Here is a 25,371-nt window from a genome sequence, read left to right on the forward strand (position 1 = left end):
AACATTACATTAGACTAAAGGCATTCCATTTTTATACATTTTTCACTGTGCCAATATATAGCTCCTCAATCCCTTTCAACAAATATATATATATATATATATATATATATATATATATATTATCATCATTATTATTATGATCATTGTCATCTAATCTAATTGATACACTAAGATAAGGGTACGGTGGGAACAAGAAAACAAATTAATTGTTCGAACATTTGTCGAGACTTTAATTAAATAATTTTTCTTATTATTTGTATAAATAGTTTTAACACATCTAATTAATTCAATATAAAAAGGTGGTGTTGATATATCTATTATTACAGTTAAATGACTTTTATTAATTGATTTAGTACGGATCGTTTATCCGTGAGACGAATCAACCTTACTCATATTTATAATAAGAAGTAATACTTTTAACATAAAAATTAATATTTTTTCATTGGTGACTGAAATAAAATATATGTCTCACAAAATTAATCCGTGAGACCGACTCACACGAGTTTTTGCCAAATTAAACGAGTATAGAAATTGCCTAATTATAAACATAAAAAACCTAAAATTTTAGGATTGTTTCATTTGAGCTAAAATAAACTATAAATGTAATAGGAATATTTACAAAGCTCACTAATTAATAATAGAATATAAACTAAAATTCAAATAAAATATTTCTATATCACACACGAAATTAACAAAATTTATCACACAATTTTTTTGTATTAATGTACAGTTTGGATTAGTTTGATTCAGTTTAATTTTATCTAAATCTTGAACCAAACAAAATTCTCGGTATGGTTAATTTAAAATCGATCAAAATTCAAAACCATGCGAGTTGGTTTGGTTTTACAATTTGGTTCGATTTTTGAACACCTTAAATATTATAATTTGGGGTATTACACTGATTTATATATATATATATATATATATATATATATATATATCCGATGATCATCACTATTTAAAATATGTGAGTTCATGCATGCTTGACTCAACATAAATATTTTTAAAAAACAATATATGATGATCATGAGATCTTACCACAAGGTATATGATGTCATACATCAATACTATTCATGCATTATAAATTTAAATAATTTTCTTATGAAAAAAATCTAAATACTTTAACACAGACAGAAAAAACAATGAAATTATTTAAATATTTTAAAGAGACCCAAAAGGTTTATGATGTGGAAAAAATTCAGGTGATGAATACGACCTTCAAAAGGTAATATTCGGTGCATTTAAAAGCTATGCGCCACAACTTATTCTCTTTGTCCACCTTGTTTAGGCATAATTTTTTTCCCCCAAAGCCGTCTTTTGTGACGGGGTCAGGCGGATTCTTACACGTTTATTAAATAAAAGGTAAATACAAAAGAGTGAGACAAGACCAAAATCTCTCAAAAAATTACATGATGTAAATTCCAAAATTAAGAAACACTAGACTTAACTCTAATATAAAGTAGACCAGATTTATCTAGTCTACAAATCCCTTTAAGCTTTTCAGAAATATCGTCGAGGTTAGCTAATTCATCCGCCGCTCCATTAGCTTCCCTATAAATATGCGACTTTCGCACCTCAGAATCCACAAGAATAGCATGAATCTTAGTCACAATTCCAATGAGTTCCCAAGAAGAAAATTCTGCATCCAAAATAGCTAGAGCTGTCAAAAGATCCACTTCGAACCAAAGTGAAAACAAATTATACAGCTTGCAAACTTGCAGACCCCTTAAAATAACAAGAAGTTCTGCCCTCATATTAGAACCAATCCCAATATAATCATGAAAAGCAACAATCGTCAGCCCATGATGATCTCGGATAATGCCTCCAATGCCAGATTATTTTTCCACTTTAGAACACAACCATCAATATCCAGCTTGAAAAAACCGATCTCCGGAGCCAACCATCTTACTAAACGAATGGTAGTAGATCTCGAGATTGCAGAATTCAGTCCCATTGATGTAGCCATGTCCTCAAAACCAGTCCAGTGACTCCCCTTCAGCAAGCCTGCACGGCTAATAGAAATAATAAACTCATTAATATGCAGAATAATCCTAGCCGATTGAATTCTAGATTGTTTAGGCATAATTATGTGTTCTTGATATTAAAAAAAAATTGTGTTGGTAATTGATTTTTATAACCATAAATTTAAACAGAATAAAAATTTTGACAGAGAAAGATATTAATTAAATCAAGAAAATGAAATGTCACTCGTCAAATAATCCCGAGTCAAAATATTTTGAATCATGATGTTTGAGTTGTTGTATAATTTAAAATATTTATATTATACTATTATTATAGACTCGAAAATACTTTGGTTAATACAACCATATATACTTATTAGATTCATTTAATCATTAAATTTGAGAGCAATTGACATGATTCGAGAGCCAATGATAAAGTGAGTGTGTTTTTAATGATTTGATTACTTCACTCCAAAATACATATCCAGATTATGAAAATATCGATCCATCAAAAGCATAAAAATGCACACGAAAATCAAACTACTTCAATTATTACAAAATTTATCCTTGAAAATACTTTTTTCCCCCACTAATTTTGGCTAATCTCGATCTTTTTTTTAAAAAATCACTATTATATTTAGAGATAAAAAAATTTAAGAGAAGGTACGGGTCAAACTGATACATACCTGTAATGAAAAGATAATAGTTTAATGTGAAAATAATATTTTTTTATGGATTAGATTGGATATTAGTTTCATGAAATTGACTCATGAAATATTGTCCACACAAATTTTTGTGAACTTTTAAAAGAATATTTAGAAGCCTGAAATTTAAATTTTAGTTTTCAACAATTTTTTTAATTACTTCGATATCTACTCGAACATATTATATATACTAGCGTCTCTTGCAAGTGATGCATGCGTATGCATAAAATTGTTTATGTAAATTGATTTTCATGTTGTTTTTAAAAATCACATGATGAATTAGATATTCAAAAGTCTAATAGTGATAATTATCTAATCTAAAATTTTAAAAATACAAACAAATAGAGCGTGATTTCATTTTTGTAAATAAGATAAAATCTAATGGCTAAAAAAAAGAAAACCATATAAAATGACTAATTTGTCTAATAATTTTGGTTTTGTCGATAATTTAATTATGATATAATCGTAAATTCATCCCAAATTTCACCAATTAATTGAAATTTAATTAATTAAAAGTTCTCTACGGTAATAAGGGTTTAGTTTAGTACATGCCGCCCGCAGGGCACTACCCTGTGGGTGACGTGTAACCCCATGATTGGTCAAAATTAGTGGGTCCCACGTAGGCCCCACTGATTTTAACCAATCTTGAAACCCCACATCACCCGCAGAGGCACTATCCCGTGGATAGCATCGACTCAACCTTTATAAGATAGTAAGATATATCTATGTCATATATATATATATATATATATATATATAGTTTTGTTATGCTGCTCACCTCTCGTGCCCACCTATGAGGTGTCACTCATCCATTGGATGAACCATTTGTATATGATTCATCTCATCCATGGAATGATTGCCACCTCATAGGTGGACATGGAGGTGGGCAAGAGAAGTGGACAGCATAACAAAACTCTATATATATATATATGACATAGATATATACATAAGGTTTTATTTTATTTTATTTTTGAGTTGAGTGAATAGTCTCAAGACAGTCCGTCACAATTTAGGAATCTTCATATTAGGAATAGGGAGGTAAGAGGTTAACAATCGATATACATGTTTTACGTGTATGGAAATAATTTGTCTTTCATTAAAATAAAAATAAATATGAAATATTAATAATTTGCAAAGAATATGTTTAGCATTAAACAAAATTACACCCAAGTCATCAAAATGACATGAAATACGAATTGGTTTTTGATAGTGTTGACGCAATCAGTCGATCAAAACAATGTATTGAGTGGTCTCAATTTTTATATAGAAATAGTATAGATAAATTACAAACATCGAGTAAAAAACATAGACATAGATTTGTTTATTCAAGTTTCGAATCCAAATCTCGTCTTAAATTTGAGACGATGCATCGAGTATTGATTGTATTTATTTGATATATCTATCTACTTAGGTCCGTTATAAATATATGATTAAATAAAGAGTTTCAGGTCAGATAAGCTTCAAACCTCCAAATCTATTAGACCCAAAGTAATAATAATGATTGACACGAAAGCAAGTGTTTAGATTTTCCTTTCCTTCTCTTCTCTTGTTTACTTGCTACGTTTGCTCACCAACATTTTCACTCCACGTCCAAGCTCCAAATCCCAATTGATTCATATATTTTCATCTCGCCTTTCGATTGAATTGTCCATTTCCTGCAATTGATGTTCACGTTGAATGGTTTTTTTTTTTTACTGAAAATTTCAATATCTATTGACTTCGCTATAGTCTCATCACTTTTGACCGAAACCCACAAGAGAATCGATTCGACAAGACTTTAAGATCGCATCTTTATCATTTTCCAGCTCGTTCATGTTTCCGTGGTTGATGGGATTCAACGGCCCTGTTTTGCTTCAGGTGAAATTTTTTATTCTGCTCGTTTATGTTTTTCTGTGTACTGATGGAGTTGATTGATTCCTTGGTTTTGGCTTGTGGTAAATTGAAGAGGGTCTCTTTCTTTTTTGTTTTCCTTTTTTGGGTTTTTTTGATTTACTGCTGTGAAGACTGAAATAAATTGTTTTATCGTGTTTTTCAGTAGCTAGCTGCAGTCTGATCTTAATTGCTGCTCGATTCTAAAGTTTCTGTAAAGAGAAAAACAGGAAATGTGAGTTTCTTTTGTTAACTGAATAAATGAGGGAGCGTTAAGGGCTACTAGCATTAGAAAAGGAAGCACGAGAGAATTGTCGATGTGTCATGCCTCTCTTGTGACATTGATGTAACCATTTTTTCTTGATTTTTTTGCTTTTGTTTTAATTTTGATCTGAATTTTATTTCTTATTATTCTGTTGCAGAAATTGCTGGACAAATTTACCCGTCTGTCTTCTGATATCTAAAGACGCCTGGTAAGCACATTTACCACCCACTATTTGTACAGTTTGACGTAATCTTGCCACCACCCGTGAGTTGCCATTTACTTTGTTAGTTGTGTAGTTTATTGACTTCAACTATTTATTCTGCGCCTCTACTCTGTTTTCTTATTTTCTTGTGAAAGTTTTGTGCATCATTTTAACTTTTGGGTCTTAAAACAAGAAACCAATTCTCTATGTGTATATGTACATCATAAAACTATCAAACTGCCTTTTTGACGACCTTTTGTGGCCGATCTCCTGATTTGCACCGGTGAATTGTGCTTCTGTTGACAGATCAAAAAAATATAGGACATGGGGTGCCTAGTATCAACTCCTAATGATTCAGGTGGAAATAGGAGGCGGCCATCAAATATTGGGGAGGTTTCTGTATTCGTCCCAGGTTTACGGATCCCTAAGCCTGTTGATTTCTCTCAGTCATTAGGTGATCACATCTCTAAAAGCTTAGTTGAACGCCTTTCTGCTCTCAGAACCAGAATAGTAGTTATGGCAGCACAAGAAGCTCCGACAATTACAAGAACGAGACGGAAAAGTGCTACTCAACATGGTTGGTCACCGAGATGACCTAAAAATTTCATGGTATCTAAAATTGCTGATATGGATGTTTGATCATCTGTTCTTTGCAGTAGGTTCAACCGTGGGTGATCTTCTTCAGGCTCTAGAAGACTACTTGCCAGTTCTTTTGGGATTGGTTAAAAATGGTAAGCATTTCCAATACCAATCCAGACACCAAAACTTTCCACGAAAATCATACTTTTGAGCACCCCTTTGTGTTGTGCAGGGAGCCTATCGCAACATAAAGTACAGTTTGTTTGGGTTAATCAAGAGGACGAAGCAGAGGTCCCGCTTAAATTTTACCTTCAAATCCATAATTTTCTTTAACCTGTTCTCTTGCGTTCAAAGCACTGATAATCTCATAATCATTATCAATATCTCCAGGAAACAGAAATGTTCAGCACTTGGTATGAAATATTATCTGTTTTGCACTTGATGTCCATGCTATCATTATCACAAGCCAATCTATTGCTTCTTCCAAGAACATCCATTGACGGCTATCAGCCAAAGTTATCAGAAGGTACTCAAGCTAACTCCAATTCCATATAATTTCAGTACCCAACGAGTTTTCATTATATGATCTCTCTCATTCATTTGTCAGTAGATCATCCGACAATTTTCTTATTTCAGACACCTCAAATAAAGAAAATTATCTCATTGTTTTTTGTTGGGTACTATGTTGCATAGATACGGGTACTGGTATCGGATACGATACGGGTACGGCGATACGAGAAATTTTTGAAATTATAGGATACGACTAGGATTAAAAAATAAATAATATATATATATATATAAAGCATTAAAAATCCTAGAGATAGGGCAGCTGAGGCGGCGGCGTGCAGCGGAACAGTTCAGAAGTGGTGTTGGTGATGATCGATGATGAGAAGCAGAAAAAATGAAAGAATGGGGAGCGAGCAGTAAGGACTAGAGAATGGAGAAGTAACGGACTGAGATAGGGCTTTTTAAGCCCAATTAAAATTAATATATTTATTAAGAAATCCTTATAAATTTATTATTTTTCAATTGAACCCTCAAAACTTTAAATTATTTGTAATTTAGTCCAAAACGTACCCAAAAACGTACTCGGGCCGTACCCGAGCCATACCCAGCCTGTATCCAACCGGTCAAACTTGAAAATGGTCAACGACACGGGTTGACAGTATCCGACACGCGTATTTGCGTGTCGTACCCGTACCCGATACTCCAAATTTTTTTTTCTGCAGTACCCATGCTACATAGGTTGGGTGAATCTATGTAAATTTTGTTGGCATATATGATAAAATATCTGGAATGTGCTCGTTACTCAATTCTGAGCATGCTAGTAAGTCGTCAATGATAGATGCTATGGTCATAACCAAATTAGGTTAACACAAATTTTTTCTTACTGAGATACTCAGTTGTTAAATGAGATTGAGTTTAAGTGAGATGCTGTATAAATGAAGAGGAGATTTCATGCTCTAATTAAGTTGCATTAATTGGCCGAGAGAACCTGAAATTTTTTGAGAGATCACTGCGGGAATGCTTGCATTCAGGAGTGATATGAGATGCTGTTTCAATAGAAATTAGACCTTGTTCATTTACCTGGCTAATGGATGATACAATGCACAAACAATCATCATTTACTGGATGCTTTACTCAAATGTCAATGAGTGACGCTGATGCATAATTTTAGATACAAAGTTAAAGTGATAAAACTGGTTTAGTTGCTTTTAATAGTTAAGAGAAAAAAATGAAGCGCTCAATCGGTAACTGGGGAGCAGGGGAAGGTGTTTCGATCAGCAGGAGATAAGGCCCCATCTTATGATTTCTTTGTTATATGCTGAATGCTTAGGTCTATTGTATACATATACGTTGAAGATCACAAGTATCAAATGTCACTCATCTCTAATAGCTTACAATTTCATTATTTCAATACATTGGCCATTCAGCATGAATCATAGCTTCTAATCCCATTGGATGCATGAGGACAGTCTCTTTGCACCCATTAATAGAAAAGAGTTTCACTTGGAAGGCTTAAAAAGGGGCGTGCAGAAATCTTAAAATTTAATTCTACATATATTTAATGGATTAATTTTTTAGATGAGATAGCCATCAGCAGTATGTATCCTTGAATGAACAGTCAATCAGTCATTTAAACATAAATATAACCAACGTATATATAATGTATCCAGCTGGAAGTTAACTGTACAATGGCTTGAACAAACACTATATAATAAAGACACAAATTCCACCTTTGTCATGTCCTTCCAAGTTGTTTGGTGGATATGCAGCATGTTCCTTTTTCCCCCCTTTTTCTTTTAGTAAATTTCTCACTTCTGCTGTGCTTTCTACATTTTCCAACAGAGAATCGACGATCTTCTGTTGATGTTTTCTTGAAGGCTGCTGGTTACCTTGATTGTGCTGTCCGACATGTTCTCCCACAGTTCCCCAATGAACTAAGGTATCTTGTTGTGGGCTGTAGAATGATCAATTAGGAGAACATTATGTGATATGGATTCGCCTTTCCCCCAATTAACTTATTTCTTTAGGAGAAATCTTCCCGTGGATCTTGCCGAAGGAGTTCTGCGAGCTCTTTGCCTCCAAGCGCTAGGGCAGGTATTATGTTTCACGAAGTTGCCACCTACGTTATCATGATGCCACTATTCAAACATGCATATACATTGACAAATGCTGAAAATTTACATTTCTTGGTTTTGTTAGTCAGATAGTGTTGCAAAGTTTTGGTCCTTGAAGCTGCATGGTTAATACAATTCATGGTCATGGTTAAAATGGTGTCTGAGCTTATGAAACATCTTAGACTTCATTTAGTTTATAGAAATTTCGTCAAAATGTTTAAACGTGATATGATGGAACGTTCTTCACATTTTCCTCATGAATGGATTCCAATTGGATGTGATGTATGCCATCTAAGAGTCTAAGGGAAGAGCAATTGTGTGAAATTGTTTAATTCCCATTAAGAATCATGCTTTAATTGTGACATTTTCTGAAAGAGCAGTTGCGGATATGACCAGGGAAGCAATCATTTTCACACAAGTTTCATAAGATAACTTGTAACAATTTTATGGATGTGACTAATGGCATCAGAGGCCCTAAATATTTTGCAAGACTCATTGACAAATTTATTAGTGATCTTGTGTGATGTTTGAAGATTATGACATATCCAGCTCTATCTTTGTACACTGTTTTGAGTCGGAGAAGACTTGTAAACCTAACAAGTTAGAAGTAAATCAATAATTTATTACCCAAAAGGTAACATCTCGCACCTCATACCAACAGTTGGCAAGGTGTGTTCAATCATAAAAACCTGGCCCTGCTGAGATGGATTATTTTTTTTATTGTCATTCTAGGACTAAGGTTTCTTTATTGTTGTTGTCTATTAAAATTACTGATTAGTAAATATTGGACGTCTATATAAAGTTGCATATTACATGCTTCTGATTATCCGCTGTCATTTCACGCCCCTTCTCTCGTGCATCGCCTTTGTGGTTGAAGCTAGTTATTGTTGTACAACTTAACTAATATTGGAGCTTTGAAGGATATGAATGCTCATGTGGTAGTTAGGAAATAAATAAATCAAAATTTAATGAACTTTGAAAATATACTTTCATTGGGTAGGCATGATATAAGTAGTTCTAGCGCATTTTGATGGTTTAAAACTTCAGAAAGCTACCTTTTGCCATGTGTATAATATTCCATGCAATTGCTAATAGACATGATTCCTGCAAGTTAGTTATGATTGCTATATGTCTACATTGTTCGTGCAGTTTAATTAATATATGATGCTCGTTTAATTTATATCAAGTTATATTTCTCTGGGCCTTGCATCTCCTTGGAATAGGGTGTTGATATTCAGCTGGGACTTGCAATCGATAGTGCCAAGGCCACCCTAGCTGTGAAAAGAAGACTTGCTTGTGAGATGGTAAAATACTGGCAGCAGGTATTAATGGATTTTATTGTCCTTTTTATCCACTGTAAATAAACTTTTCAACTTGTTTGGTTCTATGATTTGGCTTGGTAGTGTCAATTGTACCAGTATTTCTGGGGCTTTTTGTATTGTCTTCTTCGTGATACTATTTAGTGTGCCATACCTCATTTTGCAGTTTTTCTAGTTAACTTTTGTGGAGATAGGTGCCATTAGCATAAACTAATTAGAGAACAAAGGGGGCATTCAAACTCATGACTTCTGGTTTTTGCAAGCTGACATCCTCGATATTTGGATCACTTGTTCCATCCTTTGCTGACTTATTCATGGGGTTTAAAGAATATTCAATTCATTATAATAGTGTGGTTGAATTGAACCTTCTCAATTGCTTTTTGTTTGTTCATACCGAAGAGTTGAACATAGTTCATCTTTGTTTTCCTTCATTAGCTCCATGGGTATAACTCCTTTTTATGATTTTAGGAGGACTTAAGTCCGTGAGATTGTAATTTTGCAGGCCCAAGATAACATCATGAACCTTCCACTGGCAAATGGTTGGGGAGAAAAGCATTCTCTATTCGTGAAGTGGAAACACATTGAGGCTAAGGTATTGTTTAATGTCTTAAAATTGCCATTATCTTTATGTTGCACTGCAAGATCTGGCCTACTTTTATAAACCTATCCAAAAACAATTACTATGAGGGAACTTGAAATGCTATACTCTTACATACTTCCTCTGCTCATTAGCTCCTTGACCTCTTGACAATGGAGTTATTTCTGCTATTTTGAAATTTGAAGTGCCTCAAGGATTGGTCAAGTGGAAATTCTGATTACGATATGTATGCCAACCAATTGATTTATTATTTGGGATATATCTTTCAGTCTGAAATAAGGTATGTCGGGGTTGCTACATAACAATGAAGTAGAATTGATGGGATGTGACTGTTCAAAGTGATCCTGTATCAATAGGTGATAAAGAGCAAACTTTTCCTCATAATTGTACAAAATTATTACTCTATTTTGATATTTTGGTTATCAATATGTGAAACAGGATGTCCTTTATCATGATAATTTAGTTTTCAAAACCCCTTTCATATTCTCTGACTTGTGGTTAACAGAAGATTTTGATATGTCATAGGCTGCGGCATACTACTACCATGGTTTAATTCTTGATGAGGGGAATACAGAGAAGTCCCATGGGATGGCTGTTGCTGCTCTGCAAGCAGCCGATGAATATCTCAAAGAGAGCAAGAAGGCAGGTGAAGCTTTTAATGCATCAGTCCCTGTCTCTAGGTAATTTCTGTTACCCCCTTAATCTCTTGTTCACGCTTACGAGTAATATATACAATTAAACTTCCACTCTCCCAACAATCGGATTTCAGAAAATTCTGAAATTTATCATTGGGCCAGGGAAATTTTCTTCTTCACTCTTCATTCACTTAATGTGGAAATCTATTCTTATCCATGCTAAAGTTCTGAAGCCTTTGTCCTGTTCCCCATTCCTTTTTTCGGTTTCGGTTTCCATTTGTGATAACATCATGTTTTGAACAGGCCTCACATATCTTCTTTCAGTCCTAGTAATCAATCGCCGGGTGTCTTTTACAGTCTGTTTGGATACTTAAAAAATAGATTTTAGAATTGAATTTGGAATTGGAATTGGATTTGGAATTGGAATTCCTAGAATTCAAATTCCATTTTGGTGTTTGGAAAAAAGTTAAAATACATATTGGAATTTGCTAGCATAAATTTTAGAAAAGTGATATTTTTTTAAAAAAATTTTTTGAAAAACTTAAATTTATAACTAAAGTTTATAAATTTATTGTTTAGAAATAATATTATTATTTTATAAACTCAAATCCCATGAAATCCGACCAATTTTGTAAGGATTTCAGTTAGTTAAATGAAATTCCATGAAATCTCATCAAATACCAATCCCGTTTTAAAATTTCATTTTGCCAAACACCAAAAAAGTATTTGTAAATCCAAATCCCATCAAATCCCCTCCAAATCCTATCTACCAAACACACTGTTAGTGATTGGGGTCAGAAATTGTTTAGGAATGTCACCGTTTAATTTTTTCAGTCTGTAATGAGATAAAATGTGCATGTTAATCTGTAAAGATTTAATCCTTTCAAAAGAAATTGTACGGGTTTAAGCCTTTAATGCTTTTTTTTTTGTGGGGTCTTCTTTGCCTCCTATTTTTCTACCTGCTTTGTGTTTTTGGAACCAGTTCCTATAGAACAATGCACATCATTACACTGCTAAATGACATGTGGGAATAATAAATTCCAATTTTGGTGCAGGAACACACTACTTTGGGGAACCATGAAGTATCTGTCTGAAAAGATTCCTAAGGACACTTCTAACAAGGTGCGAATCAACAAGGATCTATACACTTATGAAAAGTAAGTACTGGACAAATTAAAGCATCTTATTTATCTGCGTACAAATAATTTATCCTTATTTATTAGCTTAATAAGCGAAACTTAATGCTTAAGTTGGCTAATTCACGAGTTTGACGCGTTGAGTCATTGGTAGCTAATTCTCTACTTAGGAGCTCGTAGCAGTCATCAATCGTTTATGCCAACGTCTGCTAATTAGGATGAATATCTGTAGATAGTTTGCCATGTGGTGATGTCATATAAATTAATGTACTAGCAAATTGATATAGAATATGTTATTCTCATTTTCATATTCCAATATGTGGGTGTAGAATTATGGAAACAGCACCTGCATTACCAGACTTTGCTTTGGCTCTGAAACCTGATGAATACCAGCTTCCTCCTGTGGACGTCTCTTGGAACGATGAAGAAGCTAACACGTCCTCTAAAGTGTAAGCTATCCAATCAAAAGATCCGGTTCAAATTTTTTTGAACATTTCAAATATCCGGCTATCAAGGTCCTCCAGAATAGTTGTAAAAAACTTGTCCAGAAATTTTTTGGGTCTAGACCCCATTTGATTATTGCTGTTGATTGTATGTCACTTCGAAGCTCCATCTACCGAAGGATGTTGTAGTTCTTCAGCCGAATATACCTTGTACGATTGAGATTTGTGTTTCCTGAATATACCTTGTACGATTGAGATTTGTGTGGAAACAGACCGACGAATGTATAATCTATATCTTGGTCATGGTAGCATAAGATTGTGTAGATTTTTTTTTGGGTACTTCAAAAGGCAAATTAGAATTTTATTGAACGGTTGGATAGAGTTATTCATAAATCTTTGTGATATATGTAGTAGAACGCAGCATTTGACAACAACGTATCCATTCTTCTTGAGTTGTTTTTCCCCTGTCCGAACAAAATCATATTGCTATGTGTTGAAGGCTTGCTACTTTATATTTTTAAGGCATAATAATTTAACAATCATCTCATTTTTGCAAATTTGTATGTAAGCTCCCTGTAAGTGTCAAAAGGTTTTCTACTATATATTCTCAAGGCATAATGATTCAACTATTATCTTAGTTTTGCAAATTTGTATGTAAACTAAAGAAGACACCTACTACATACACATCTTTCGCATGCAAATTTCTAAGTTGATATATAGTAAATCGTGCGCATTTGTGTACCTCCTGAGATTGTACAAATTCTAAGCGAAGCAATCCATGACAAAAATGAAGGAAAAAAAAAACAAATTATTTTCACACCAACTCATGGGAAATGATAAAAGGACGTCTCCATCTAAACTACATGGACCTTGGATCTCCGCTTCAAATCTAAAAACTCCATGAAATTTTCATTTTGATTCCCTTCTTTCTCCGCCATTTATGCCATGCCGTTGTCTTCCACAGCTCTCCTTTTTTCTTCCTCACGTTCTGCAAAAGAAAATCTAAATCAAGGCTCAATATTGACATGCAACATTAAAATCAATGTACATGACAAGTATGTTGTAAGATGCTGAGTAACCTAGCTAATGTATCGAGGGGATGTTAGGCTAGAAAAATAGCACCCATAAAACTTTGATGTGCTGCTACCCATTGAGACGAGGACGAAGAAAAAACCAGTTATGTACACAAACAAAAAGGGCTCCACTTCTCCGAACTAGTGGTTCTTCTAGGGCTAACAGAGAGTTCTCATTAGCTCCTACCACCAAAGGTGAACTAGATGAGATTTATGCATGAGAACGAGGGGTCTCAGTTATGCTCACAAACCAAAGGGCTCTACTAATTTTCATTTCTTCATTAACCAGGAAAAATAACAAAAAAAATTTAAAACCTTGCGGGAGAGGAGATGTGTGCATTGAGTAAACTACTCTCAAGGGAAAGAAGATACAATACCCATGAGTATCAGCATTGCCTTCTGAGTGCGTCTTTCAAGCTTGTCAAGTCTCTTCTGTACATCCCTTCTCAGGTCCCAATTTGGTTTCTTTGGTGCAATGTTTAGAAATGGATCCTGCAATTTATTCAGAACACATCCAATCACATGACTACATGAGTAATGCAGGGGAGAGTGAGAAGGCCGGAAAGGGATGGAGGAGATAATAAAACATGACAAAAGACCTCTGTTTTCTCCTCCGGTGGAGGTGCCGCCAGGACGGGGTCTTCAAATTTCGGTAGCACAGGCGGGGTGACTTTGCCTTCTTGAAGCTGCTTGTCATGAGGAAGGTAGTTTCGGAATTTCATATTGACATTGCTGCAATCAACAAATACCATTTAACCTAAAGAGTAGAATTGAAAGCTCACCACTTCCGAAATATCAAACAATTACATGCTGAGCACAAGTGTTCAAGTTCGATCAATAAGAACATCCGAAAGTACGGCAGCAACTTTATAATGAAAATGCGGAACTGGTGACACAATCAAAGTTGGCCAAAGTAGCGAACCCTAAATTGAAATCGCTCAAGTGTAGTAAGAAAAATACTTCCCAATTCCTACAAATTAAGACCTATGCTCAAAATTCGGAAACTTACTCCTCTCCTTCATCTTCTTCTTCATTTTCTTCTTCATCGGATTGATGTTGAGGTTCGATTTCACGAGTATCCTGATCGTTATCTTCACCTGTTGTAGCTTGGTGAGGTTTACGAACAGTAGCATCGTCATCGGGAGTGTTGAGGAGCTCCTGAGCGGCTTTAAGCGCTCTAAGCCTCTCCCGCCGCGCGGCCGCCGCCGCCTCAATCGATTCTTCTTCTCCTCCTCCTCCTCCGGCCATTCAGTTAACAGGGAAATTTTGCAAACTGAAGCAGATGTGTATCGCTTAATTAAGAACCGTCCTGTTCTTTGTCCAGCCCAAAGTAAAAGAACAAGACTAATGGGCCAATTGGGTTTACATAAAGATGATCCAAAAACAATAAGATTAGCCAATCTTAAAATACCGGCGTATTTTTCCAACCCAATGGGCTAATATACCTAATTAGACCATTGGGCTATCGATATATGGGAAGTTGCATCTCGATTTCCAATTTTCCAACCTCAGCCAGCTGGAGCTCTGGCCGGAGAAGATGGAGCCGCCGGGAACCGCCGCCTCTGCGGTTGAAGATGCCACGAGAAGGTTAGTTGCACTCAGGTATCGGATAATTCGCACCACAATTAGTCCTAAAGACACGCTACTTCGCCTGATCAACTCCGAGCTGTCCTTTCTCCGCCGTATCTCCGCCTCCACTCCGTCTTCTTCTCCTCACAGGTTCTCGTTGATTTATTGCTTTTTATCTTCAAGTTTTATCAGTCAAAATAGCTTCCTGCTGAGTGTTATTATGATCAATTCTAGCAATTTCACGTTGCAGTTTCAATGTTGGTCACTTAGAGGCCGTGGTTCACGTTCTTCAGCTACCATCTATAACTGGGGTATCGCGCGTTTGCAAGTCGATTGCTTTATCTCCTTCCCACAGCATTTACGTTGATATAGTTTGTTCTATGAATGGGAATCCGGTTTGGTTCGTTGTATCTGACAGAAATCCTAGATACATTTCGTGGGACGGCGGACCTTCCGAGAAGATTAAGGGATTGAAGTTTAGAATTGCACAAGTTGTTGATGCAGCTAGCCAAGCGCCTGTGACGCTGAGGCCGTCTTCGGTTGTGCTTTTTTTCTCAAATGGGCTTGATGAGAGTATTTGTCAGAAGATCAAAAAAGAATATGAAAGCATAAATTTGGAAATGGACCCGTTTTCCTATGAAGAGTTTGAACTGGAGCATGAATGGACCAATGTGGTCGTTGGGAGATCATTCATGCATGCTTGTGTTATTCAAATAAAGGTTGATTGGAACTGTCACGAGACAAATGGGAGAAATCTTTCGAATTCTTCTTCAAGGTTGGATAAGCCGATCTCTTGTAATAAGATTGATGAATTCTCTGATATGAATCTAGGGAAGTCTTTCTGGTCTCTAATATCTGGGATGAAGTGCTGGTGCTGCTCTTTGGCTGTTGATACAGCACCTGAGGTTGGATTATTGAAGGTTTCTTTGGGCGGTGCGCGTACCAAGTTGGTTAATTTTGACACAACTGCAATGATTGCGATTGTTTCAGGGATAAGTAATGGAGGGACAGAGAGACTTTTGGCTACACCTGAGAGTGAGTTGGTAGGCCGTTTCAAAGGCAATTATGAGTTTGTGATTGCCCAGGTAACATCCGGATGCTAAATATGTGTTCAGCATCATGTAGTTCATCTCTTATCTTCATTTGTGTCTTATCTTCATTCGTGTCGTTTTAGTTATTCTCCCTCTTAACAAAAACATCATGTTTATGTCAAGAAAATGCTTTTGTGGAATATGTATGTGCAATGACTATCTTCTTTCATTTCGATCTTCAGGATAGTGGGTCAACGTTATGCACTAAACTTACTTATTTACACTCCATGGTTCCACCATGTTCCTGTTTTCAGATTGAGATGGAGCAAATCGATCACAGTTTGGATCTTAACTGTCTGAATCAGCATGAATAGACTTTGGTTCGACCAAATTTATTGGCTGAAGTCTAGAAGAGGTGCATGGTATTCAAATGCATTTGCCAACTGGGCATGCTCATCATTTTTGTTTCCGGATATCAATTAAATTTTTTCCCATATTTCACGGGCCTCGTTCTAATTGGTGAAATGACTGCCTTATCAATTCTAATAAGGTCAATTTGAAACTAGAATTATGTTTTTAATTCTTAGTTAATGGTGTTAAGTTGTGAGAACTAAAAGCCCAAGTACTTATTTAATCTTTTCTCGTTTTCACAAAAAGAGCATATGATAAATTATTAAATCCCAAAGTACCAGGGCTTAGATAAAGCTCCATTTTCTATAATAATAAAAAAAATTTATTGTGAACAACGGTCGCTTATAATACACGAGCATATCTTGGTCTATCCAATCTTTAGTTAGTACTTTCTGATTTTTCTCATTATTGAATCCATGTTATGAAACCTTGTTTAATGGGGAAATCAATGCTGAGGAATTTTGTTTTCATCTGAACGAGTTATTGCAACCTTGCAATTCCATAATTCACTTTGGCTGTGCACTGTAGTTATAACATCCAAACAACATCTACATGAAGTATCGATACCCTATTGTTACTGTTAAACAATCGGTCAATCACTCACTGTCTCCATTTTCTGGTTTCTGACCTTTAATCTGATGCCAGATCAATTCTGAAATTCAAAGTCCAGTCATCAGTGAGCTTTCTGCTGTGGTATCCGGAAAAAGAGGTATTATATGTCAAAGTGTTTATTCAGAGTTCCAGGAGCTTATTTCAATGTATGGCGGACCTAATGAAAAATTAAGAGCCAAATGCCTGCAAAAGTTGCTCAAGTGAGTTTTCAGCACCTCTAGTGTGTGTTTTTTGACTTTTTCCCCCAAATTGTTTTTGTAACAAACAATCCAAATGGCCCAGGGTAATGCCTGATTGTCCATCAACACGTCTGGCGAGCCTTAAAACAACAAGGAAACTTGCTTTGAAAAACAAGGTGGTTTTTGGCACTGGTGATTATTGGTATGCTCTTACTTTAACGGCAAACATGGCTTTTGTCCGAGCTGTTTCACAGACAGGAATGTCTTTATACGTTTTGGAGCATAGACCACGGGCACTAATTGGTGACTGACATGTATTGATTGACTGAGCGATTGCTTCTACTTCATGGAAGAGGAAAAAGATCCTATCCTGTTGATTCTTGAGTTCTGTGGCTGGTAGGAATAATGGTTTGATGGTGAAGATGTTTATCATCTTTTTTGGTCGTCACATGGTGCATATTGTCGGAGAAAATTTCTATTTGAAGATAACAAACTATTGTTTAGAATCTTTAGATTCTTGTGATGAGAGTTCTTGGCCTGGTATCACTATCATCGTATGTATTTCCAATTTTCCTCAATTTGTTATATAGTTGCTAAGGGTCCATTCCAATTACCCATGTGATTATGTGAAGCACAAATGGTATTTACTAATAAAATGCAATTAATCGAACGGTCTGTTGATTGAATTCTTGTTAGAAAAGAATGAAAATTTTAATGTGTATATATTGAGTGCAAACATGTGTTGGTTGATGGGAGATAGAACGGCATTATGTGAATGATTATTTTCTGTCACTTACACAAGTCCTCCCACCAACACCCACCCCTCCCCCCTCTCTCTTTCACACTACTGTATAGTATGGTTGCCACAGGATTCTGTACTGAGTCATAATATGTAGAGGCCTTGTTAATTAACTTTCTTGACGAAGCAAAGACCATTTGAACACAGTACTACTTTGAAAAGCTTTATAAAATATATACCCTTAGATATCAGAACAAAGAATACGAGCTGTCTGCACCAAGCTAATTAAGGATTAAGATGCCGGAGGAAGGGGAGGGATAATATTACTCAATAGGAGAACTGTGGAAAAGAGCCATGAGAAAAAAAGTAGTGCTCAGGGTTTGAGTCCAAAATTACAGCTACTGGCTTTGATGCTGATAAACTTGTTGGTAGACAGGCTATCTACAATCAACTTGCAGCTGCCTAATATCCTTACTTTCATCAGCTTAAGCTTCCCTAATTTAAGTCTGACTGGCACATCTATCTTAAGATCCAAAGGAATCCTTCCAGTCTGTTGCTGCTCTTGCAAAGCCTGAAGCAGAGTTGTTCCGTATTGATTTTGGCCTGTTAGCCCCACGTCTAGCACTGTTGTATTCTGGTGACCCTGGTAGAATCTGGGAATTGATCCCTGGCACAGATTAGTGTCTTTATACCAGACACTAAGACGACTTCCTTTCTCGTAGTAGATTCCAATCTTTTTGTTGGGGTTATTGGCTGTGATGCTGACATCGAACCTCGCGTAAAGCGTTAAGTCAAAATTAAGTGTCAAATCTGTTATCCTGAGATTGTCAACAGAGTATTTCGGAAACTTGGGTTGGAACACAACGTAAAGAATGGCTAAAGCAGCCACAACTGTGATGAGTAGGAGGATGAAGGTGGTAATTATCCAACAAAAGCACTTGCACCAACAGTTCGTCCTTTTCACTACCGGAGCGCTACGTCCTGATGGATCCTCCTTTACTGATGGGAACGGACCTTGAGGAGGGCGTGTAGGCGGTACCACGACCGGATGAATTCTTTGTTGGTCTGCCATTCACAAGTATGCATGCACCACTAATATCAATATTTCTTGATTTTGAAATGGTGATACTAGTAGTTCTCTTGCTTCTACCAATTGTTTAATGTAATAAATATTGGTTGAATGGAGACAAGTGGTATTGAGTGTGGTTAATTTATGTTTCTGATTTTGGTGGGTTAGGAAAAGTTGGTCACCTTTCTTGACACCTAATATAGTGAACTGCTACGTCAAACCTTGCTTTGTAAAGTGACAATGGAATTTGGGAACTCATCAATATCGTGTTCCTCAGAGTCAAACACACATTGTGGAGGTGCAATCAAAATATGGAGTTAGTGTATGTTTGTGTTTGTTAACCTAAAACTCTGGCAAGTTTCAATGATGGTGTGATGATTACGCTTCTGCCCAGAAGATAGCTGGCAAGGAGGCATTTGACAGCATACATCTCACTTTCACCACGATGGTTGGGTTCAAGCAGTGAAATATTTTTACAAAAGAAGACACTAAGATAGTAATATAACATAGGAAGGGTTGAGGAATGTCGTGTACCGATCAAGATTATCATAAAATGTAATTAACTCAATAATGCATCACACATTCATTTTCAAAATGAGATATCCTCGTTATACATTCATTTTCAAAATGAGCTCAACAATGATTCACATAGTACATACTTTTTGACAGAGGATATGTACATTCCCTTCATATCCTTAAAAACTGTGATGATAAATGAACTGACGAAAAGCAAGCCAAAAATGTATTTCCTTGATGAGTGCAAAAACTAAAATCTTGGCACCACCTCACAAATATGTTCTTAACTAGAGCAAACTCCAGTAGCCTACAACATAATTACTGTGGAAGTTGCATCTGTTTCATCGGTTGCGCACCCAAAAGAAATTGATCCCCCTACTTAGCCATGTGTATGACACAGCGCAAGCATTGTCCTTGTCTCATCAGGTCAAATGATTTGTTAATATCTTCAAACATCAGGTTGTGTGTGATGTATTCATCAATCTTGATTTCCTGAAATTAAAAATTGCAATCATAAAATTATTCACATCTGCATATCTCAGCTGCAAAAGACGTATATTTTTCATTTCTAAGTTGAGATATACAGATATAACATCGACGAAAATTTTGAAAAACAGGAGAAAAGAAAACAGGTAACGTCACAATATCGCCAACGATGTATAACATCTGTATACACATGTGAAATAAATATAATGGAAGAATCAGTATTCCACTTGTTAGTTCAAGGAAAAGTCCTTTTTAAAATCTTATAAGAGCATCTAAACTTTTCTGCCATTTTCTCTTTGTATATATACTAGGTAACCTCCTCAGAGGAAGAGTAGAAAGGTGATATTGTCAAATACAACAATTTGGAAACATAAGATATTTTACAAATACAATGACAGAATCGAGATTGTTCGGTATCTTGAGATGACCTTTTTGTGGAATTGTTCACTTGCCTCACATATTGCTCAAAATTAAAAGTACTAATATTGCTTGGGACAATATACAGCATAATAATATGTAGTTCAGTAACAAATTTAGGTTGAGCGTACACAATTGTTAAGTCAAGGTATAATTTAAATTTAAAATCATAAACCCTTCCAATCCATTAAGCAGAAACCAAGAGTCATGTTAACTGTAGTCAACTTGGTACAAATTAAAATATTAAGAGACATTCAAGTTTTTGCTTACCTTCTGCAGGTACTTGTCAACAAGTGAAGGAAGTTCAGATTTCGGTTTCCATCCACCGAAAAGAGACCCTGTTAGTGTTCTTCCACCGAGAAACAGTCCATAGTGAGCCGCGATCTCAGGCTTCTCTTTGGGCACACCAAGGGTCACAGTCAAACCCCATCCCTAATGAATGCAAGGTTGATCAAAAAGATTTTCTATTATCAAAAGTATTGACGTCAGAGGCTACAGAATTTACACTGCAGCAAGACTGCAAAGCAGTGGTAATCAATCCAGTATCTCCTACACACTCAAATGCGTAGTCTGCCCCACCGTCAGTCATCTGGTGTATAACCTGAAAAAGGAAATCGGGTTCACTATATACATTTGGGAACATAAATTTTGATCATTTTATCAAACCGATTTACTTTCATGCTTGATGTATTGGTGGATCTTGGCTTTCATGCTGGAGCATGATCAGTTTACTATCTGGTTATTCTTCAAAACTCAACTTACCAAACAAGGATCTTGGCCAAGGACGCGAATGAAGTTTTGTTTGATGGTTCCTAGGCTTAATTTGTGCGTTTACTGTTTTACCGTTAAGATTTTTCGCTAATCTTGTGGCTACATCCAGTAGCAAGCTACTTTTTGATGAAAAATAGCATTCATGCACTGGAACTCTAGCACACCAACGAAGTGATTTTGCTTTAAAAATCATGTTTCTCGCTACACCAAATGCATCTATTGGAATTATTTTGTGGTACCAATTTTCTAATTAGTATCATTTTTGCGCAGACTTTGAGAACTTACGCCGGTGGCTGGTAATAAATAAAAAGATGAGAACAAACCTGCTGAATTGGTTGATCGTAGTCATTTGGATTTAAAAAGTCTGTCACTCCAAAAGCCTCAGCTGTAGTATCAAGAATGTTAAATAAGCTTCTTAAAATATATTCAATGGCATATATCATGCACTTCCTTACACATCAATGAATCAATCATTCAGTACCTTTTTCGCTCTTCTCGGGATTTGTGTCGACACCAATTATGCGAGATGCTCCCCTTAGCTTAGCACCTTGAGCAACCTATCATTGATGCAGTAAAACTTCCAATCTCGATACAAATCCAGAACCCTCTAGTTTTGCTGAAACATATCAATGCTAGTATTATATGTACTGATGAAAAGTTCACACTCACAGAGAGTCCTACAGTTCCCAGACCAAAAATGACAATAGTTGATCCTTCGGAGATGTTGGCGACCTTCCAAGCTGCACCTAGACCTATTCATGGCGCTCATTCAGATTCTTTGTCATCTCTACTAATGAAATTTGAAAATAAGGGTGGAAACAAGCATTAATAGAACAACTATCATAATCTAGCCGGGGACACAAATAGTGATTACTGAACAACCTTAAGACAAAGTAACTAAATTTTAAGAATGCATTCACGTGTTTCAAGGAAGCATGGGGATATGGAAACAGGGCACAGGGGCCAAACTTATGACTGGAAATTATCACAAGCAAACTACTAGTGAAAAATACCAACATGCATGTGGAAATATTAAAGCATCCAAGTAAATGAAAAAACCACAATTTTACGGAAGTTTCTTGAATAATGAATGCAAACAAATATTTTCAACTAGTTAAACAGAATTGCTTCCTACACCAACCACCAATACACCATACATACTAGGAAGAAATGAAAAATAATGATATTAACATCTATGCTCAATCTGAGATCCTGAAACTCAAGTGAGAAAAGTACCTGCTGCAACTCCACAACTTAGAAGACATATTTTCTCCAGAGGTGCAATTGAGCTAATCTTGACAGCACATCCAGAGTGCACAACAGTGTATTCACTGAAACTTGAAACAGCACAATAATGATAAATGGATTTTCCTTTCACCGAGAAGCGTGTTTTCTTGTCACTGTGCATTAGACCTTGACGCTCCAACCCAAGCACTTGGCACATATTGCTTTTCCCTGAAGCACAGTGCCTGCAACTCATGCATTCTCCAGTAAACAAAGTGAGAACATGGTCACCCTCTTCAAATTCAGTAACCTCATGGCCGACGCTCTCTATAATGCTGCAGAAGTTATACAGAAAAGTTTAGCATGATTTGCATTGTTCTTGGAGCTTTGAATGAAAGAAATGCATTTTGTAAGAGACTTCACATTTCAACATCTTTACATATCTTCCTCAAAGGTAATAATGGAATGTCCATGTGTGTGATATCATAAACTCCGATAAGAAAAATTTTGGAAAGAGTATTTTCAGAAAGTAGCATATATGGACTTCTATATGGCGTGATATTGGAGCATCAAATAGCAGGCAGGCAAATTGGCTTAACAAGAAAATAATAGTCAAGTTGGAGTAATTTGATTTATCATACTCGGTGGACAAGGATAACATTCAAGTTAAACTAAAATATTCAGATCCAAAAGGCTTCAGGGCATAGGCAGAGCATGAAAAATTTCTATCTTAGATTTTAAAAAAATACAAATCTAATAGTATGGATTAAATTTCAGAGAATCCAAGTAAAATTGACCAAGAAATACACATGAAAGATACAATTAACGTAAAAGACGTTAGAGAACCAGAAATCACTAAGCTTATTCTGCAAGCACGAGACAAGCTTAATAGGAAATGCACAGCAATAGACAAAAGCAATTAGAACTCACCCCGAAGCTTCGTGCCCAAATATTCGAGGAAATAGTTGAGGTTGAGCCTGCAAAAACATTAATTAAGATCTTACTTGCGAAGAAAGCTATTTTTCACGAGATTATGAGTAGGAATTGCACGCCGACCACCACGAGCAGCAGCTCATGCAATAACGATGGAAGTGGAAGCATACGCGATGAATGATCCACCACATTTTCTAATGCATAATAAACGGATAAATTACCTCAGAGAGCCAGGCAGTGAGATCGCTGCGGCAGAGGGAAGTGGAGACGACTTTAATGCGGATCTCCAAGGGTCCAGGAGGGCTGAGCTGCACCTCTTCGATCACCAATGGCTCTCCGGCGGCCCATGCCACCGCTGCTTTGCAAGTGATCACGCCTCCGGCACCACCTTCCGCCGTCGAAGTGGTTGAGTTCATTATCGGAGCTGTTCTCCACCAACAAACCAACTACTACTGTTTTTTGCTTTTAGTTTTGCTGCCTAAACTTGGCGGTAGGTAAAACACGTGATATCACGTGAGGCTGGGCGCGTGCATCTCTCTCGATTTCTTATTTATTATTATTATTATTAAAGTCTCTTTTTTATTTTATTTTATTTTATTATTATAGTGTTTTTTCCCCTGAAAACTGCATTTTTTTTTTGTTTTACGTGTTTTTTTTTTGAGTAAAAATTAATTTGGTACACGAACTATTGGTGAAATGTCAAATTGATATACGAACTTTTGTTAATGACTTAATTGATGCATATCCATCGAATTTCGGTTAATTTCCGGTGACATTTATAAAAAATATTCAATTTGCCTTTTATTACAAAAAAATACATATTTTATTTTTAATTTTAATTAGATATATTTGTATATTTTATATTTTAGACGTAAAAATTGATTTGATTAAAATTTTTATTTATACATAATATTTATTATATTAGATAGATTAAATAGATTATATATTTCAACGAGAAAGATTAGATAAATTATGTTAAGACATACAATATCTAAGTGATTGTAAATAAATAAATTGATATATTAGAAAATAAAAATATATTTTTAAAGCTAAAATTCTGATTTTTGTATACATGATTTTTTATTAATATTTTGAAAAATATATTAATAAATAGTGATTGTGATGAAATATTTTTAAATATTTTAACTATGTAAAAATTTATTGAATATATTATTTTAATAAAAATATTACGTAAGTTTTATTGAAAATTAATTTAAATTTTCAAATTATATTTATAAGAAAATTTAATCAAAGCACTAATTAAATTTCGTCATAACATGTCACACGTTTTTTGATCAACAAATAAAAATTGTAAGATGATTTAAACACAATAATTTTATAAGAGAACATGACTAAGATAAATTGAAAGTCCTTCTCGTTTTTCTGGTGGACAAAAACGATGAAGTTGGTTTTGAAACAAAATAATATTATTGCATTAATTAATTTGTATTATCAAAAGATTTTTATACTTTTTTCTTCATCATAATTTGGTCAAAATCTGGTGGACATGTATCAATTAAGTCATTAACAAAAATTTGTGTATAAATTTGACATTTAACCTTCACGTACCAAATTAATTTTGACTTTTTTTTAATATATTTTAACATATTATATTGACAAATTTTAATTTTAGTTATATTTCTTTTAATTTTTAACAATTTCAGTATTTTTTTCATCGGAATGACATGATATTGCATACGTTAACATAATGTTTGTGTGCATAAGTGGCACGCGCTGCGCTACCATGTCAACACTACATAAAAAGAAGTGAAACAAAAAAAAAATAATAAAGATAACAGATTACACTGATATTTGATAACATAGTGGACCAAAATCGATAAAAAGTAATATGTAAGACCGAAAAAATAATTTCCCTTTACTTATTTTTATTTTTTAATAATCAGAAATAGAGAGAATATTAACAAATATTTTTTTTAAAAAATATATTTTCCACTTTGTTTGGAACAATATATTTTAGGATTCAAAATACCAACTTATTGTTAAAATCA

General features: G+C 35.1%; 5 protein-coding genes across 9 annotated transcripts; 2 read left to right on the plus strand and 3 right to left on the minus strand.

Moving 5' to 3' along the window:
* Positions 1-4,102: 4,102 nt before the first annotated feature.
* Positions 4,103-12,618, plus strand: LOC140884362 (uncharacterized). Of its 5 annotated transcripts, XM_073291099.1 has the most exons (14): positions 4,104-4,522; positions 4,701-4,769; positions 4,957-5,007; positions 5,308-5,578; positions 5,658-5,732; positions 5,813-5,871; positions 5,971-6,106; positions 7,930-8,026; positions 8,115-8,181; positions 9,425-9,523; positions 10,023-10,112; positions 10,644-10,798; positions 11,809-11,910; positions 12,219-12,618. In XM_073291099.1, the coding sequence occupies exons 4-14, from the start codon at positions 5,326-5,328 to the stop codon at positions 12,340-12,342; spliced, it is 1,257 nt and encodes a 418-aa protein (XP_073147200.1). In that variant the 5' UTR covers positions 4,104-4,522; positions 4,701-4,769; positions 4,957-5,007; positions 5,308-5,325; the 3' UTR covers positions 12,343-12,618. The 5 variants fall into 5 exon arrangements, with proteins under 5 accessions (XP_073147202.1, XP_073147200.1, XP_073147199.1 ...); XM_073291101.1 differs by lacking the exon at positions 4,701-4,769 and having other exon boundaries at positions 4,103-4,522; positions 5,661-5,732; XM_073291098.1 differs by lacking the exon at positions 4,701-4,769.
* A 334-nt stretch (positions 12,619-12,952) lies between these two features.
* Positions 12,953-14,683, minus strand: LOC140884363 (uncharacterized). Its single transcript, XM_073291104.1, has 4 exons — positions 14,415-14,683; positions 14,005-14,137; positions 13,783-13,897; positions 12,953-13,320 (listed from the first exon to the last, which is right to left on the minus strand). The coding sequence occupies exons 1-4, from the start codon at positions 14,651-14,653 to the stop codon at positions 13,271-13,273; spliced, it is 537 nt and encodes a 178-aa protein (XP_073147205.1). The 5' UTR covers positions 14,654-14,683; the 3' UTR covers positions 12,953-13,270.
* A 143-nt stretch (positions 14,684-14,826) lies between these two features.
* On the plus strand, positions 14,827-17,877 carry LOC140884361 (uncharacterized). The gene is made up of 5 exons (XM_073291097.1): positions 14,827-14,854; positions 14,907-15,124; positions 15,225-16,059; positions 17,062-17,228; positions 17,311-17,877. Exons 2-5 carry the CDS (start codon positions 14,943-14,945, stop codon positions 17,516-17,518), a joined length of 1,392 nt encoding a protein of 463 aa, XP_073147198.1. The 5' UTR covers positions 14,827-14,854; positions 14,907-14,942; the 3' UTR covers positions 17,519-17,877.
* Positions 17,878-18,192: 315 nt separating this feature from the next.
* Positions 18,193-19,071, minus strand: LOC140885155 (NDR1/HIN1-like protein 6). The gene has a single exon (XM_073292090.1). It carries the CDS (start codon positions 19,016-19,018, stop codon positions 18,320-18,322), a length of 699 nt encoding a protein of 232 aa, XP_073148191.1. The 5' UTR covers positions 19,019-19,071; the 3' UTR covers positions 18,193-18,319.
* A 530-nt stretch (positions 19,072-19,601) lies between these two features.
* LOC140883459 (alcohol dehydrogenase-like 6) lies at positions 19,602-23,816 on the minus strand. The gene is made up of 9 exons (XM_073289928.1): positions 23,584-23,816; positions 23,360-23,406; positions 22,442-22,764; positions 21,875-21,957; positions 21,687-21,762; positions 21,529-21,590; positions 20,940-21,035; positions 20,705-20,866; positions 19,602-20,023 (listed from the first exon to the last, which is right to left on the minus strand). Exons 1-9 carry the CDS (start codon positions 23,776-23,778, stop codon positions 19,907-19,909), a joined length of 1,161 nt encoding a protein of 386 aa, XP_073146029.1. The 5' UTR covers positions 23,779-23,816; the 3' UTR covers positions 19,602-19,906.
* Positions 23,817-25,371: the final 1,555 nt, after the last annotated feature.

This window comes from Henckelia pumila, chromosome 2 (assembly GCF_033568475.1).
Source record: "Henckelia pumila isolate YLH828 chromosome 2, ASM3356847v2, whole genome shotgun sequence".
NCBI classification, from domain to species: Eukaryota; Viridiplantae; Streptophyta; class Magnoliopsida; order Lamiales; family Gesneriaceae; genus Henckelia; species Henckelia pumila.